The sequence below is a fragment of the Bombina bombina genome, chromosome 2 (genome assembly GCF_027579735.1).
Source record: "Bombina bombina isolate aBomBom1 chromosome 2, aBomBom1.pri, whole genome shotgun sequence".
Taxonomy (NCBI): Eukaryota; Metazoa; Chordata; class Amphibia; order Anura; family Bombinatoridae; genus Bombina; species Bombina bombina.
The window spans coordinates 1,336,231,204-1,336,246,170 of NC_069500.1; the positions used below are offsets into that span (position 1 = coordinate 1,336,231,204).

Below are 14,967 nucleotides of genomic sequence, written 5' to 3' on the forward strand. Positions count from 1 at the left end.
GTGTGTAGATATGTATATATGTATGTATATATATATGTGTGTATATATATATATGTGTGTAGATATGTATATATGTATGTGTGTAGATATGTATATATGTATGTGTGTAGATATGTATATATGTATGTGTGCACATACATATGCACACATAAACACACACATATATATATTATTTATATATAAAATGCTTTTAGTAAGTTTACAATGTTTTATTTACTTTTATTTTAGCCCTAACAGTTTACTTCAGGTCTTCACTCTCACTAACTTTTTTAGCGCTATTATGTGTTGTACTCGAGTGCTCACCTCTCACCAATTTGAATTTGTTTTGTTTAGTGCAGCAACACTATCTATTAAACGTATCAAGGGAGCTAATAAAAATGTCGGCCTCACTAACATTCTCTGGTAGAATTTTTTATACCATTCACTTGTAATACCAGATTGTGCACTATTCTTAGTGTAGGTCCGCAATATTGCTAGTGCGCCCTGTGCTATCAGTAGCGCTCCACTTGTACTCCAGGCCTCAGTGTTTAATGTAAGATTAGCTGAGTGCTTATCATCTTTACAACTAGATGCAAGCAATAGTATAATATTATATCACTTAACACTTTCTCTTTTCTTTAATAGATATTTACATCCCAAAGTTTAAACGTTTCATGAGGTCACTTAGAACAAACTATTTTAAATAACTTTCTAATCTACTTCTATGATCAACTTTGTTCTTTTGGTATCTTTGGTTGGAAAGCAGGGATGTGAGCTCAGGAGCGTGCAGATATCTGGAGCACTATATGGTAGTGGTTTTGCAAGAATGTTATCCATTTGCAAGAGCACTATATGGCAGCACTATTCCTGCTATGTAGTGCTCCAAGTTCCTACCTAGGTATCTCTTCAACAAAGAATATCATGGGCACAAAGCAAATTTGATAATAGAAGTCAATTGGAAACTTGATTAAAATTGTATGCTCTGAACCACAAAATAATTTTTGGGGTTTCATATCCCTTTAATAGTTATGACTGTCATATTTGTTCAGGAACGTTATCCTAAAATCGTGCCCTGTTAGATTTCCTTGAGTGCAGAATTAAAAGCTACTATTACAAATGTATATTTTGTTCTATATTCCAGAACACTAGTAGACTGTTATCTAAATATAAATATACAAATATCATCCCTGCCAAAGAAGATTCTTAAAATAAACACCCACATGATCCTAGACTGGCATGTTTTGCACATATATAGTATATATACTGTATATATATATATACACATATACGGTGTATATATATATATATATATATATATATATATATATATATATATATATATATATATATATATATATTATCATATGAATAACCCATCACTCAGACTATCCAGCAGTTTAACAAAACTCAAAATGCCTTTTAAATGATATTGAGCTAAAACTATAACCAAGATGCTTCATACGCGTAGATATTGTGTCAGAAACAGGAGTGAATGTACTCTGAGTGTCTGTATGTATTTGTGTAGGTAACATGATAATGTTTATTATATTAAATGTTGCTAACTGCCTAATTGCTTCTTATGTACAACAAATACACAAAACTCAGGGTTACACTGCAGCTCTAGTAGCAAAACTGTATAAGCTTTAGACACTTGTCAGCCAGAGGACGGTAACATATTGCTAAACAATAATTTGTATCATTCTGGAAGCAAACAGATTGATAGATCGAAAGTCCAGACAGCAAAAATAATCTTAGCAACATCTATAGTGCTTGTCCAAAATGATGAAGCACAATCATTTGTAATATTTATATATATCTATATCTATCTATATATCTATATCTATCTATATATCTATATCTATATCTATATATATATATATACATACATACATATATATATATATCTATCTATTCACACACACATATAAATAATATAATTTATGCTTACCTGATAAATAATTTTCTTTCTTTGCAGTGAGAGTCCACAAATGTAATCATAACCTATGGGAAATACTTCACCTGGCCACCAGGAGGAGGCAAAGACACTAGACACAAAGTATTAAAAATCCCTCCCACTTCCCCTACCCTCTCAGTAGTTCAAGCCGAGGATAAAGAATAGTAGATAGATAAAAAGGGGTAAAAAGGTCCCATAAGACTGCAATCACTACACTATTTTAGAGTGGGTTTTTGTACTCTCACTGCCAAGAAAGAAAATAAATTTATCAGGTACGCACTATGAACATTTCCAAACCAGTCTCAGTATAAGTTATTGTGAGTAGAAAATGTAACGAGAAAACACCTTTTGTGATACAAAAATATGCATCTCATCTGCTGACTCAAATTGCTTTTTCCTCAGAAAACAGTAAATACTTGGATTCTGGGAAAGGAACGTACGGTGCCTCCCCTTTTTCCATCTAAAATGCGTTTTAAACAGACTCCCTCATACCTGTGTTGTGCTGCTTTTAAAACAAAGCATAGACTGAGACGAGCAAGAACACACACTAAATGTGCACAGAAGGGAAACCCACAGTTTTCTTTCATGATTCAGATAGATCCTGCAATCTTAAAAACATATCTGGCGCACTATATGGCAGCAGTTTTGGCAGAAAATTCATAAAAGAAGCAAATCGGAAACTTTTGTAAAATTGTATGCCCTGTCTGTATCACAAAATATAATTCCCTTTAATTCTTGTTAGAGTTTGTCAGCACTGGTCTCAATATAAGTTATGGTAGTTATTTAACATAATGGTAAACAACACAACTTAAAAAATGTATAAAAACAGTATTTTAAAGTATTATGCATTTACAAAAAAAAATGTTTATCCACATTAACACTGACCAGAATTCTGGACACAATCTACTAAGTGAATATTTAATGGTGTGGAACGATAGACCAATCATATAGGAATATGGAAATCTAATTTCTTTCAGTTTAATCACACTACTGGCCTTTTAACACAATTTATAGTAAGTGTGTTCTTTGAAATGCACATCTGACTAAGGCTTTGTAAATTGAATAACCTTGCTAAATTAATCATCTCTTTTGCATTAAATGCAGGAGGAAATGGTGATATTAAAGTGACATGGAACTCCCCCGCATCTATCACATTTATGGAAGAACATGTTTTAACCCCTTAGCTGTCAGATTCATCCTCTATTTTGCAGTCAAAGGAATTAAACATTAAAACCATTTTATGAAATAGTGAAATAGTTTACCAGTGCAATTCTGTACTGCACAATTGTGCATATACTTTAAATCATGGCTCGACAAACCCATTAGCCAGGTAGCCGCTGGCTCCTACAATTTTACCACTGGCTCCTAACTTTTTGGGTTATTCCCCATATATCGATAGCAATGTTCTCCACAGAAAATTTTGCCAGCTGAGTGGCATTATGAAGTAGCTGGGTGGGGCCAGATATATTTTCTAATTTTATATAGTTTACAAATATCTAAAGCTCAAATAAATTAGATTACTTAACATAAATGTATTTAATGATAATTTGTGCAATAAAAATTGAAAATTTTTAATATGAATTAATTTTAGTTTAATATTGGTTAAAATTTTTAGCTGAGTGGTCAGTCCTGGGGAGACAAATACAACTATCTGGCTTCTAAAAGAATTTCTAGCTCCCAAATTTTAAACAGATTTGTTGACTCCTGCTTTAAATAAACATTAAAAAAAAAACATACAAAAAAACTTTATATTTTAAATCTGTTGTTTTTTTTTTTTTAAAACAAAACAGAAAACAATATCCCCAATAGTCACAGATAGTACTAGAAAGGTTGAATGTGTGATACAATTATTATGGAATTAGGCAACTGTTCCTGTACAATAGATCTGCTGCCTACTATACAAATTTTTACTCCAGAAACCCGTATTTTCTTTAAATAAGTGTTAACCTTTTGTGGGATATTGTTTAGAAAAGTTAGAAATGATCCCACACATTACAAACAAAGCTAAATACACTGGAATTTCATTGGCTAATAAGATATTGCAATATAAAGGACTGTAGCAAGTTCAGACAGGAAATCTTTATAAATGTTATTCTATAGAATATTCACTAATATCTGGAGAGGCTCTTGTTCTTAGTCTATAGATTTTTTTAGAATGATTCATTTGACAAGCGAGAGCTCTTTATTCTTAGTGAATTTTGGGAAATATTATTTCTTTAAATGTTAATTATTTTACAACTTCTAGGATAGAATACATTGCAATATTGTACTTAACCATCTGTTTTGGCTCTGGAAGATGACATGGGGCATATTTTGTAACAAAGATAAAATATATATATATATATATATATATATATATATATATATATATATATATATATATATATATATATATATATATATATAAAAACAAGTCTTACTAATCAGAATAGTGAATATACTGTGCATCTTCCTGTAACACCCCTTTCAAAACAGGGTCTTTTTTTTACAGGACAATTATGTGACACTGCAAATTTCAAGTATGTGACTTTACAATTCTTCAGACAATTTTTAGTAAAAACACATTTTTATAATAAGGAATAAACAGGTTTTATGGGGCAGCATTTTAAAGGTATATAGAAGTCAAAACTAAAAACTTTCCCAATTTAGACAATTTATAAAAAAACAAAACAACTTTCCAATTAACTTCTATTTTCATATTTAACTGTTGGTGTGTAGAAGCTTTGCTCCTTTCCATGAAAGCATACTGAGGTAGACCTGGCGTCTTGAGCTCTATATCGGAGCTTTGTTGGCAACAATTTTATACAAAGAGGGCGAGATTACAAGTTGAACGCAAAAATATTAGTGCGATTGACTTTACTTATAAACAATAAATAGCGTTTCTATGTTTGCACTCATATGACAAGTCTAAAGTTATTTTTTATTGATCAAGCAACAGTCTAACACCTGCATATTGAATATCAGGGGGGCACTAAATCCCTCACATGAGACTTTTATGGTGGTGCAGAATAAAATTCATATTGTATATCACTTGAGCGCTAAGCCAATGGTGCACAAGCAGATAAGACCATGCAGTTCTTTGCTATACTATTAATAATAATAGTTTACTGTCTTGCAGTTTTAAAAAGTGATAAGTTGGTTTCTGTTCAAGCACAATGACTGCACAAAGGGCCTAGTAAAAAATGTAGTTTCGGTTTTAAACAATTTTCTAATTTACTTCTATTATACTATTTTCTTTGTTCTCTTGGTATATTTTGTTGAAAAGCAGAAACGTAAGCTTAGAAGTATGCACGTGTCTCGAGCGCTAGATGGCAGCACTATTTCTTGCCATGTAGTTCTTCAGATACCTAACTAGGTATCTCCTCAACAAAGAATACCATGGGAACAAAGCAAATTTGATAAGCGTCAATTGAAAACGTTTTTAAAATTGTATGGTCTGAATCACAAAAGAAAAAAAAATTGGGTTCCATATCCCTTTAATAAGATGATTTGGTTAAAATATTTAAACATTCTACTTGTAATACTAGAGGGTGTTTTATTCTTTTTGGAAGGTTGAGCAAAATATATCACAGAAAAGATAATGCACTCCACTTGTAATCTAGCCCATAATGCTCAACTCCCAGATGCACGCCTCTAAGCCAACCTCCGTATAATCTCATGGAATACCAAGAAAAATGTACATTGGATAATATAAGTAAATTAGAAAGCTGAATAATGAAGGTTTAATTCTGACTTCAATGACTACATAATTCAGTGCTTTACATATCAGACAACACAAACATATTGTGTAATAGACAGTTATATAAGATGAAATGTATACCTACCTTATTTTTGTGCATGTGATCATCCAAGAAATGGGATGGTGGTTGTTTTATCTTGAAGTCAGATATACACAAGGCATAATCACAAAACCAGGACTGGATTCCTACCCTATATATAAACAGCATGCATAGACTTTCCTGGACTTATTACAAAAATAATAAAAAAATAAAAAAAAGTTTTTAAGTCTGTAAAATTTCTCAGTGTTGACTCGAAGCAAGAAATGAATGTCTGCTTTTTGGGGTGGATAGGGACGCAGCGATGTATTTTCCTTTATGGATTTATACTCACCTGGTTGTTTCATGTAATATTTCTCTATATCAGACATGTCCATTTGCAGAGTACACTCGAGATGCCTGAGGATAATTTTTCTACTGTAGTAGAACCTCATGCCCATTAGAAAGATAGGCATACAGCAGGTCACCAGCAAGGACTTGGTCACAATAAAGCACATTACTATGGAGATAAGGAAGAAAAATAAACGATACCTGTCAGAAAAGAGAATTTAGTGTTGATTTCGGAGTAGAAAATACCCAAACAACAAACAGGTCACACAGATGTAAACATTAATAGGCATTGCTATCCATGCTTTATATATTGAAAATAGCATAAAAAAAGTTCTATTGAGAGGAAAAAAACACTATGAAACATTTACAATTTTACTTGTATCTCTTAACAAAACACTGCTTATGCAGATATTGGTGAATCCAAATATAATTTTAAATCATGATCAAGTCATTACGTTTTAAAGAAGGACATTAAAGCCATTAATTCAATTATAATATAAATGTATTGAAGGAAATATTAAACATTTTAGCCAGGTCACGCCTTCTCTGTGGTGTCATAGCGGCAATACCTCGTGCTGCATTATTATGTGACTAGTCCTAAAGCCCGTTAACACGGGCCATTTTTTGTTCTCTCTCTCCCCCCCTCTCTTTTGCGCTCTCTCTCCTCCCTCTCTTTTGCGCTTTCTCCCCCCCCCTCTCTTTTGCGCTCTCTCTTCCCCCCTCTCTTTTGCTCTCTCCCCCCTCTCTTTTGCTCTCTCTCTCCCTCTCTTTTGTTCTCTCTCTCCCCCCCTCTCTTTTGCGCTTTCTCTCCTCCCTCTCTTTTGCGCTCTCTCTTCCCCCCTCTCTTTTGCACTCTCTTTTCCCCCTCTCTTTTGCTCTCTCACCCCCCCCCCTCTTTCGCTCTCTCTCTCCCCCCTTTCTTTTGCTCTCTCTCTCTCCCTCCCCCCCCCTCTTGCTTTCTCTCCCCCTCTCTTTTGCACTCTCTCTTTCCCCCTCTTTTGCGCTCTCTCTCCCCCCTCTCTGTTGCTCGCTCTCTCACAGTCATGGCCGCTCCTGCTCAGCCCCGCCCGCCCGTGCCCCAGTCACGCCCGGCCCCATCCAGTCACGCCTGGCCGGCCTTGCCCCATCATGCCTACAGTTCTCGCGGCGGACAGGTTAGTTTGTTGAAGGCCAGGGGTGTTTGTCCTTGCACAGTCTCTACTGCGCATGACAGCTTCGGACAAACACACTTGGCCTTTTATATTATAGGATTCGATCTCCTCTGCCCTTGACAACATGCTTCAAAAATATCACTGTACACCATTCTGGTAGTCAGGTGAGTGGAAAAATGGTGGAAGTCAGGGTTAGCGCTAGGGTTAGTGTCTAAGGTGCTATTGTGCATTTGCACCGCTAGTGGCAATGTCAATTGCAACACTCATGTGCAGGTGGCATTGCTGCGCCCACATTATGATAGCTCAGCTGTGACATTGCAGAAGATTCATTCCCTGCTACATCCTGCTGTTAGATGTTCTCTGCCTATAACTATGTTTGTTCATATGCCCTATCTAAAATGCATTGTACCAGATATAGCCAGGTACGACATAGTGATGCCTTCTGTAAATACTGTATCATTTATTATTTAATAGAACATTAGTGCAATAATTAAAAGCTCTTATTTATTACATCATATAATTGTGTAAATATTCATAAGTAACTGTGTTTAAAGAGGTTGCACTCCCAACTAGGAGGCAATGCATTGCTGTTCCTGAGCAGGACATGGCTAGCGAGCTAATCAGGACCAGCATACACACATAGCCTCTAATCATCAGGACTGACTTGGCAGTGCTCCTGCTGCAGGAGTTAATCTTTTAACGCAGGGGCGGAACTATGTGTAAGGACAGACTGACAGTGTGAGTGGTTGCTAATCAGACAGGCAGTTGACAATTTGAAGAATTATTTATTGTTAAAGCATCTTGTCTAGATTTGTATTTTCAAGTAAGAAATCTATAAGCATCAAAATCAGGTTCTGAAAAAGTGTAAAAATAAAATGCTCATTTAATTATTGCACTATTCTTTGTATATATAAATGTATTTAACCTGGGCAAAAGGGTTAAACACATAGTTAAAGTCAACTCCAAAGCAGCAGTGAACTAAGAGGACCTAGCTGAACACACCTGCTGTATCAATGACAAGAGATACTTCTGTGTATCCACCAATCACCAGTTAGCTCCAGGAGAGCATTGCTGCTACAGAGCATATTTACGTATACTTTTCAACAAAGGATGCAAAGAGAAAAAAGTTAATTTAATTATAGAAATTAAATTAAAGAAACACTCAAGTCAAAATTAAATTTTCATGATTCATATAGAGCATGAAATTGTATTTATTTTTTTCAATTTACTTCATTTAACAAAATGTGCAGTCTTTTTATATTTACACTTTTTGAGTATCCAGCTCCTACTGAGCATGTGCAAGAATTCCCAGAATATATGCATTTGTGATTGGATGATTGCTGTCACATGATACAGGGAGAGTGGTAATAGACATAAAAAAGTTCAGACTGTGCTATTGAATTGTCTTTTTATCATGGATTTGTTGATTATGCAAATCTACTGTATTTACTAGTCCTCTAATTATGAAAGTTTAATACTCATTTTTATGTCCTTTTTACGTATTTGGAAAAATAATTAACTCAGCTGCAATTTTCAGGAGAGAAGAAACTCTTCAAGTAAATATTTTGTAATGATAAAGTTATCTTAATACACTGAACAGCATAAAACATATTCCCATCACAATGCTAGTAGCATTTCAGTGCACTTATCTTTTTCATGTTAATGTACTTAAAGGGCCTTTATATTCAAAACCTTGCTGGCATTGAGAGAAATCAAGCAAAATCTTTGGAATTTTTTTAGACCGCATCATGAACCCTGCAGAGTGAGATAAATCTATTTAAAATTAAAATTTGTGTTTCTAACATTTTTTAGGGACCTCTACGGACTGACGAGATGTCTTAGATCATCTCACCTGAGCAGAGAGCTTTTGAATATCAGACCCAAAAAGAGCAATATGCATAGCCAATTTATAGGGAAACTCCAGTGTAATTATAAATTCTCTGGTACTTTTCAATTAACGAAAAATGCCAGCAGATGGCGCTATAGAGTTTTGGTCCGTTAATAGAAAAGTACCATTATTTAAAGAGGGAGTGTGATCACGAGTTAGATAGCGGGTGGGATCATGGGCATCTATAGTGGTCAGGGCATATGTCTGGGCGGTCCATGCACAGGACTAAGGAAAATCCTTCAAATCAGGAGATATGGTTGCCTCAGCGGGACATAGCTCTGAATTAGGGATAGATGAGAGGTTGTGTTTTGCCATTTCAAAGTTGATGAGTTTTTGTTTTTTTTAGTTTGTCTGTTCTGTTTGGTTCAGAACCTGGATTATGCTTGCTTATTGGATTGCTAAATGTAGCCACCAATAACCAAGCACTATCCAAGGTGCTGAACCTAAAATTGACTCCTAAGCTTTACTTTACTGCGTTTTAAATATAGCAAGAGAAATCATTTTTTTTATAAGAATAAATTAGAAAGTTGCTAAAAATTGCATGTTCTATACGAATCATGAAAGAAAAAACATTTGAGTTTAGTATCCCTTTAATGCGTTACACATAGCAAAAATAAGAATTCATGCAACAAAAACAAATTAGAAGATTTTACTGTTGCACTAGAAGGTTCCTTTAAAAGCCGAAATTCAGATATGACTGCCTGAAGAACATTATTATAAGGAGAAGAGATCTGAGTGTTTTTAACAAATTATGCTCATCACTAATGCAATAAATAGACACAAACAGCTCTCACAAAGTGCAATGTCATTCTCCTTCATGCTGGAGTATCTGACAGTTGTAATGCAGCCTTCTGTATCTGTGAAGATGCGGCTCCCTGTATACATCTGTGTAATGTAGCATTACATTTGCAATGCATTTGTGTTCATACTGAAAGGGTAAAGAAACCCAGGTGTACACACGGGGGGGAAATCAAAGTTATATAGGTAAAACGTAGGTTACACTTCACAAAGGGGGGTAGTTATCAAGCCGTCAACCTCAAATACGCTGGAATTCCGCAGCGTATTTGTGGCGAGGCTGATTCGCCTTAGTTATCAAAGGCTAGAGAACGGCAAAAGTAGAATTTTGTGACGTAAACTTCGATCCGCCGGACTCAGTCCGAAACAGATCGATTCTTATGTCACTCCAGATGTTCCGCACACAAGTGCGGCACAATCTGACTACTTTTGCTAGTTATAAAAAAACTAGCAGGTACGCTCGGCACTTTTACGGCCCAGCGTACCTGGTTTTCAAACCGCCACCCTGGAGGCGGCGGATCCCATAGGAATCAATGGGAGTCTGACCATAGCGAAAGTTCATGTTCGCTGCTGCCAGACATCCCATTGATTCCTATGGGAGCTGTCTACACCTAACACCCTAACATGTACCCCGAGTCTAAACACCTCTAATCTGTCCCCCCCTACACCGCCGCAACTAAATAAAATGATTAACCCCTAAACCGCCGCTCAAGGAGCCCACCGCAAGCTACTCTATACATATTAACCCCTAAACCGCCGCTCCCGGAGCCCACCGCCACCTACATTATACCTAGTAACCCCTTATCCTGCCCCCCCTATACCGCCGCCCTCTATAATAAAGTTATTAACCCCTATCCTGCCGATCCCGCACCTCGCCGCAATTAAATAAATAGTTTAACCCCTGAACCGCCGCTCCCTGACCCTGCCGCAACCTATATTAAATTTATTAACCCCTAATCTGCCCCCCCTACACCGTCGCCACCTATAATACATTTATTAACCCCTATCCTGCCCCCCACTACACCGCCGCCACTGTAATAAAAATATTAACCCCTAAACCTAAGTCTAACACTAACCCTAACACCCCCCTAACTTAAATATTAATTAAATAAATCTAAATCATATTTCTATTATGAACTAAGTTAATCCTATTTAAAACTAAATACTTACCTTTAAAATAAACCCTAATATAGCTACAATATAAATAATAATTACATTGTAGCTATCTTAGGATTTATTTTTATTTTACAGGTAACTTTAAATTTTAATTTATTTTAACTAGGTACAATAGCTATTAAATAGTTATTAACTATTTAATAGCTTACCTAGCTAAAATAAAGAGAAATGTACACGTAAACTAAAAACTAACCTAAGTTACAATTACACTTAACACTACACTATACTTTAATAAATTATTCCTATTTAAAACTAAATACTTACCTGTAAAATAAACCCTAAGATAGCTACAATATAATTAATAATTACATTGTAGCTATCTTAGGATTTATATTTATTTTACAGGTAACTTTGTATTTATTTTTGCTAGTCAGAATAGTTTTTAAATAGTTATTAACTATTTAATAACTACCTAGCTAAAAGAAATACAAAATTACCTGTAAAATAAATCCTAACCTAAGTTACAATTAAACCTAACACTACACTATCATTACATTAATTAAATAAATTTGAACTTTTTTAATTTTTTTTTTAACTTTTTTAATGTAGAATAGGGTAGGGCATTTTTTTATTTTGGGGGGGTTGTTATTTTATTAGGGGGCTTAGATTAGGTGTAAGTAGCTTAAAATTGTTGTAATATTTTTTTAAAAGTTTGTAACTTATTTTTTTTATTTTTTGTAACTTAGCTTTTTTTATTTTTTGTACTTTAGTTAGTTTATGTAATTGTATTTAATTGTAGTTATTTGTAGTTAATTTATTTAATTAATGTAATGATAGTGTAGTGTTAGGTTTAATTGTAACTTAGGTTAGGATTTATTTTACAGGTAATTTTGTATTTCTTTTAGCTAGGTAGTTATTAAATAGTTAATAACTATTTAATAACTATCTTAGGGTTTATTTTACAGGTAAGTATTTAGTTTTAAATATGAATAATTTATTAAAGTATAGTGTAGTGTTAGGTGTAATTGTAACTTAGGTTAGTTTTTATTTTACAGGTAAATTTCTCTTTATTTTAGCTAGGTAGCTATTAAATAGTTAATAACTATTAAATATCTATTGTACCTAGTTAAAATAAATTGAAAGGTACCTGTAAAATAAAAATAAATCCTAAGATAGCTACAATATAATTATTATTTATATTGTAGCTATATTAGGGTTTATTTTATAGGTAAGTATTTAGTTTTAAATAGGAATAACTTAGTTAATAATAGAAATATTATTTAGATTTATTTAATTAATATTTAAGTTAGGGGGGTGTTAGGGTTAGTGTTAGACTTAGGTTTAGGGGTTAATAATTTTATTACAGTGGCGGTGGTGTAGTGGGGGGCAGGATAGGGGTTAATAAATTTATTATAGGTGGCGACGGTGTAGGGGGGGCAGGATAGGGGTTAATAAATTTAATATAGGTTGCGGCGGGTTCAGGGAGCGGCGGTTTAGGGGTTAAACTATTTATTTATTTGCGGCGAGGTGCGGGATCAGCAGGATAGGGGTTAATAACTTTATTATAGAGGGCGACGGTATAGGGGGGGCAGGATAGGGGTTACTAGGTATAATGTAGGTGGCAGCGGTGTCCGGGAGCGGCAGTTTAGGGGTTAATACATTTATAAGACTTGCGGCGGGGTCTAGGAGCGGCGGTTTAGGGGTAAGTAACTTTATTTAGTTGCGGGGGGCTCCGGGGGCGCCGGTATAGGGGGTAGAACAATGTAGTTTAGTGTAAGTGCTTAGTGACAGGCTAGCAATAAAGCTGTCAAACAGCCGAAGAGCAGCGAGATCGGATGAGTGATAACTCTCACAGTCCGCTGCTCATCGCCCCGCGGCTTTTTGACAGCTTTACTTGATAACTTAGGTGAATTTTTTCAGGTCCGCGGCGGCGATGTGAGGCGAGCTTAGGCGGGCGTATTGGGCCGGCGAAGGCAGGAAAGTTGACACGTTGATAACTACCCCCCATCGATTCCACAATACAATTTTAGTCTTGATAAAGGTGTCTGACACACAACGCATTGATTGTTTGAGTAAAACTACTAATATCATTTTTAAAATAAATTTGTGTAACATTTTTTCAAAACTAAATTGTGATTATGTGTATGAAATAAGACTGACTGAGATTCTCTGGATTTTAAGGGCAATACATTGTGTATTTTGCTTATTTTACACTATGAGAGTGCAACATTGTGGAATTTGTCAATACATATGCTTATGTTAATTCCCTTTGTACAGATTTATTACGTCACTAGATTTTTTGATACATATTTTATATTTGAAACCCCCATATATTTTCTATAGTTCAACTTATCCTGCAAAATGTTACACAGTGTTTGCTTAGACCTTGTTGCCTGGCCCTAACTAGCCACAAACTAACTAAATTAAAAGTACCCAAGGGGAATTTAAAGGGGTGCATCAGTAGTCACAAAAAGTTTCATATTTTTACTAACTAGGAACAGTTTAAATGTTGTATTTTTTAAGAAGCAGTTTTGTTGATAAGTATTTTACATGATTAAAATGACTTTAATGTCCCTTTAAACTTTTTAGAATGCAAAAATTTCAGTAAAATACCCCTTTAAAGGAACAGACAACTCAGAGACAAACAAAAGTATAAGTACCAAAGGTAAAAGCCTTTAAAATGCAAACCATATACAAACTCTCCATAACCATAGCAACGCCCTCTCTTGCCCTTCTCTACCATTTTCTCATAACCCTATTTCCTTCTGATTTTATCACTGGATTGTATAAACGTACACATTTTTAGGTCAAGTAAATGTAACAGAGACAGCTATAAAATCACATTTCAAAGAATTTTGCATAATATATATATTATTATTTTTTTTTATCAAAGATTTAACTGGATGCACATTTATTCTTATGGTCATTTTAACAAAATCACTGTAAAAACTGCCAAGACAAAGTATTATATGAATTTAACAGTAAAATATAGCCAAAAATAACCTATTTATAGGAACATGTGTAATAATAAAATTAGTTAACTGTTTTACCCTCAAAATGATGTTAAAGGCACATAAACCCCATTTTTTCCACACATAATTCAGATAGGGCATCAGATTTTAAACAATTATCTAATTTACTTCTATAGTCTAATTTGATTTGTTCTCTTGATATTCTTTGTTGAAAATCATACTTGGGTAGGATCGGGAGCAGCAAAGCATTACTGGGAGCTAGCTGCTGACTGGTGGCTGCACATAAATGCCTCTTGTCACCAGATCTATTCAGCTAGCTAGAAGTAGTGCGTTGCTACTCATTTGACAAAAGATAACAAGAGAATTAAGCAAATTTGATAACAGAAGCTAAATTAAAAGTCGCTAAATTATACAGCCTGCTCTATCTAAATAATGGAAAAAAAGGGGTTGTATGTCCCTATAAACACATAGCTAACATTCCATACTATTCTGGAGAGGCTGGTGATTGGTGGCTACATTAGTATGCCTCTCCTGATTGGCTCAACAGCAATACACTGCAGCTCCTGAGCAGATTTTAATTATGCGTATAACCATATTTTTTTTTACATAGCTACTTCAAAACTGCACATTTTGTTACTATACAAACATGTCTCTTTGGGAATATTCAGTCAAATAAAACTAGGTACTAGTTATTTACTTATTTATTTACTGTCGATCAAACTGATGATGCAACTAAAGGAAAAATCACTACTTAAGAATAAGTAAACCTTTATAAACGGAGTAAGTGGTCAACTAATGCTGACTGCTTTTAAACAAGTTGAACAGTTTAAATAAATGGATTTAATCAATACACAAAGTGGAAATATTTTGAGGAATGTCAGAGGAAAATCCTCAGAGACACCTTTTCTGCTTTGGATTGCATAATTTGTTACTTATTTATTATTTACATACCTATTTATTTTTTATTATTATTGTCACTATTCATGAAAAAAAACATCAAAAGCAA

General features: G+C 34.5%; 1 protein-coding gene across 1 annotated transcript in view; it reads right to left on the minus strand.

Moving 5' to 3' along the window:
• NAT8L (N-acetyltransferase 8 like) overlaps positions 1–14,967 on the minus strand; it is a 66,991-nt gene that overhangs the window by 46,604 nt on the left and 5,420 nt on the right. The window contains exon 2 of the mRNA XM_053700913.1: positions 6,044–6,208. Within this exon, the coding sequence (XP_053556888.1) occupies positions 6,044–6,208 (165 nt within the window). The remainder of the gene's footprint in view (positions 1–6,043; positions 6,209–14,967) is intronic.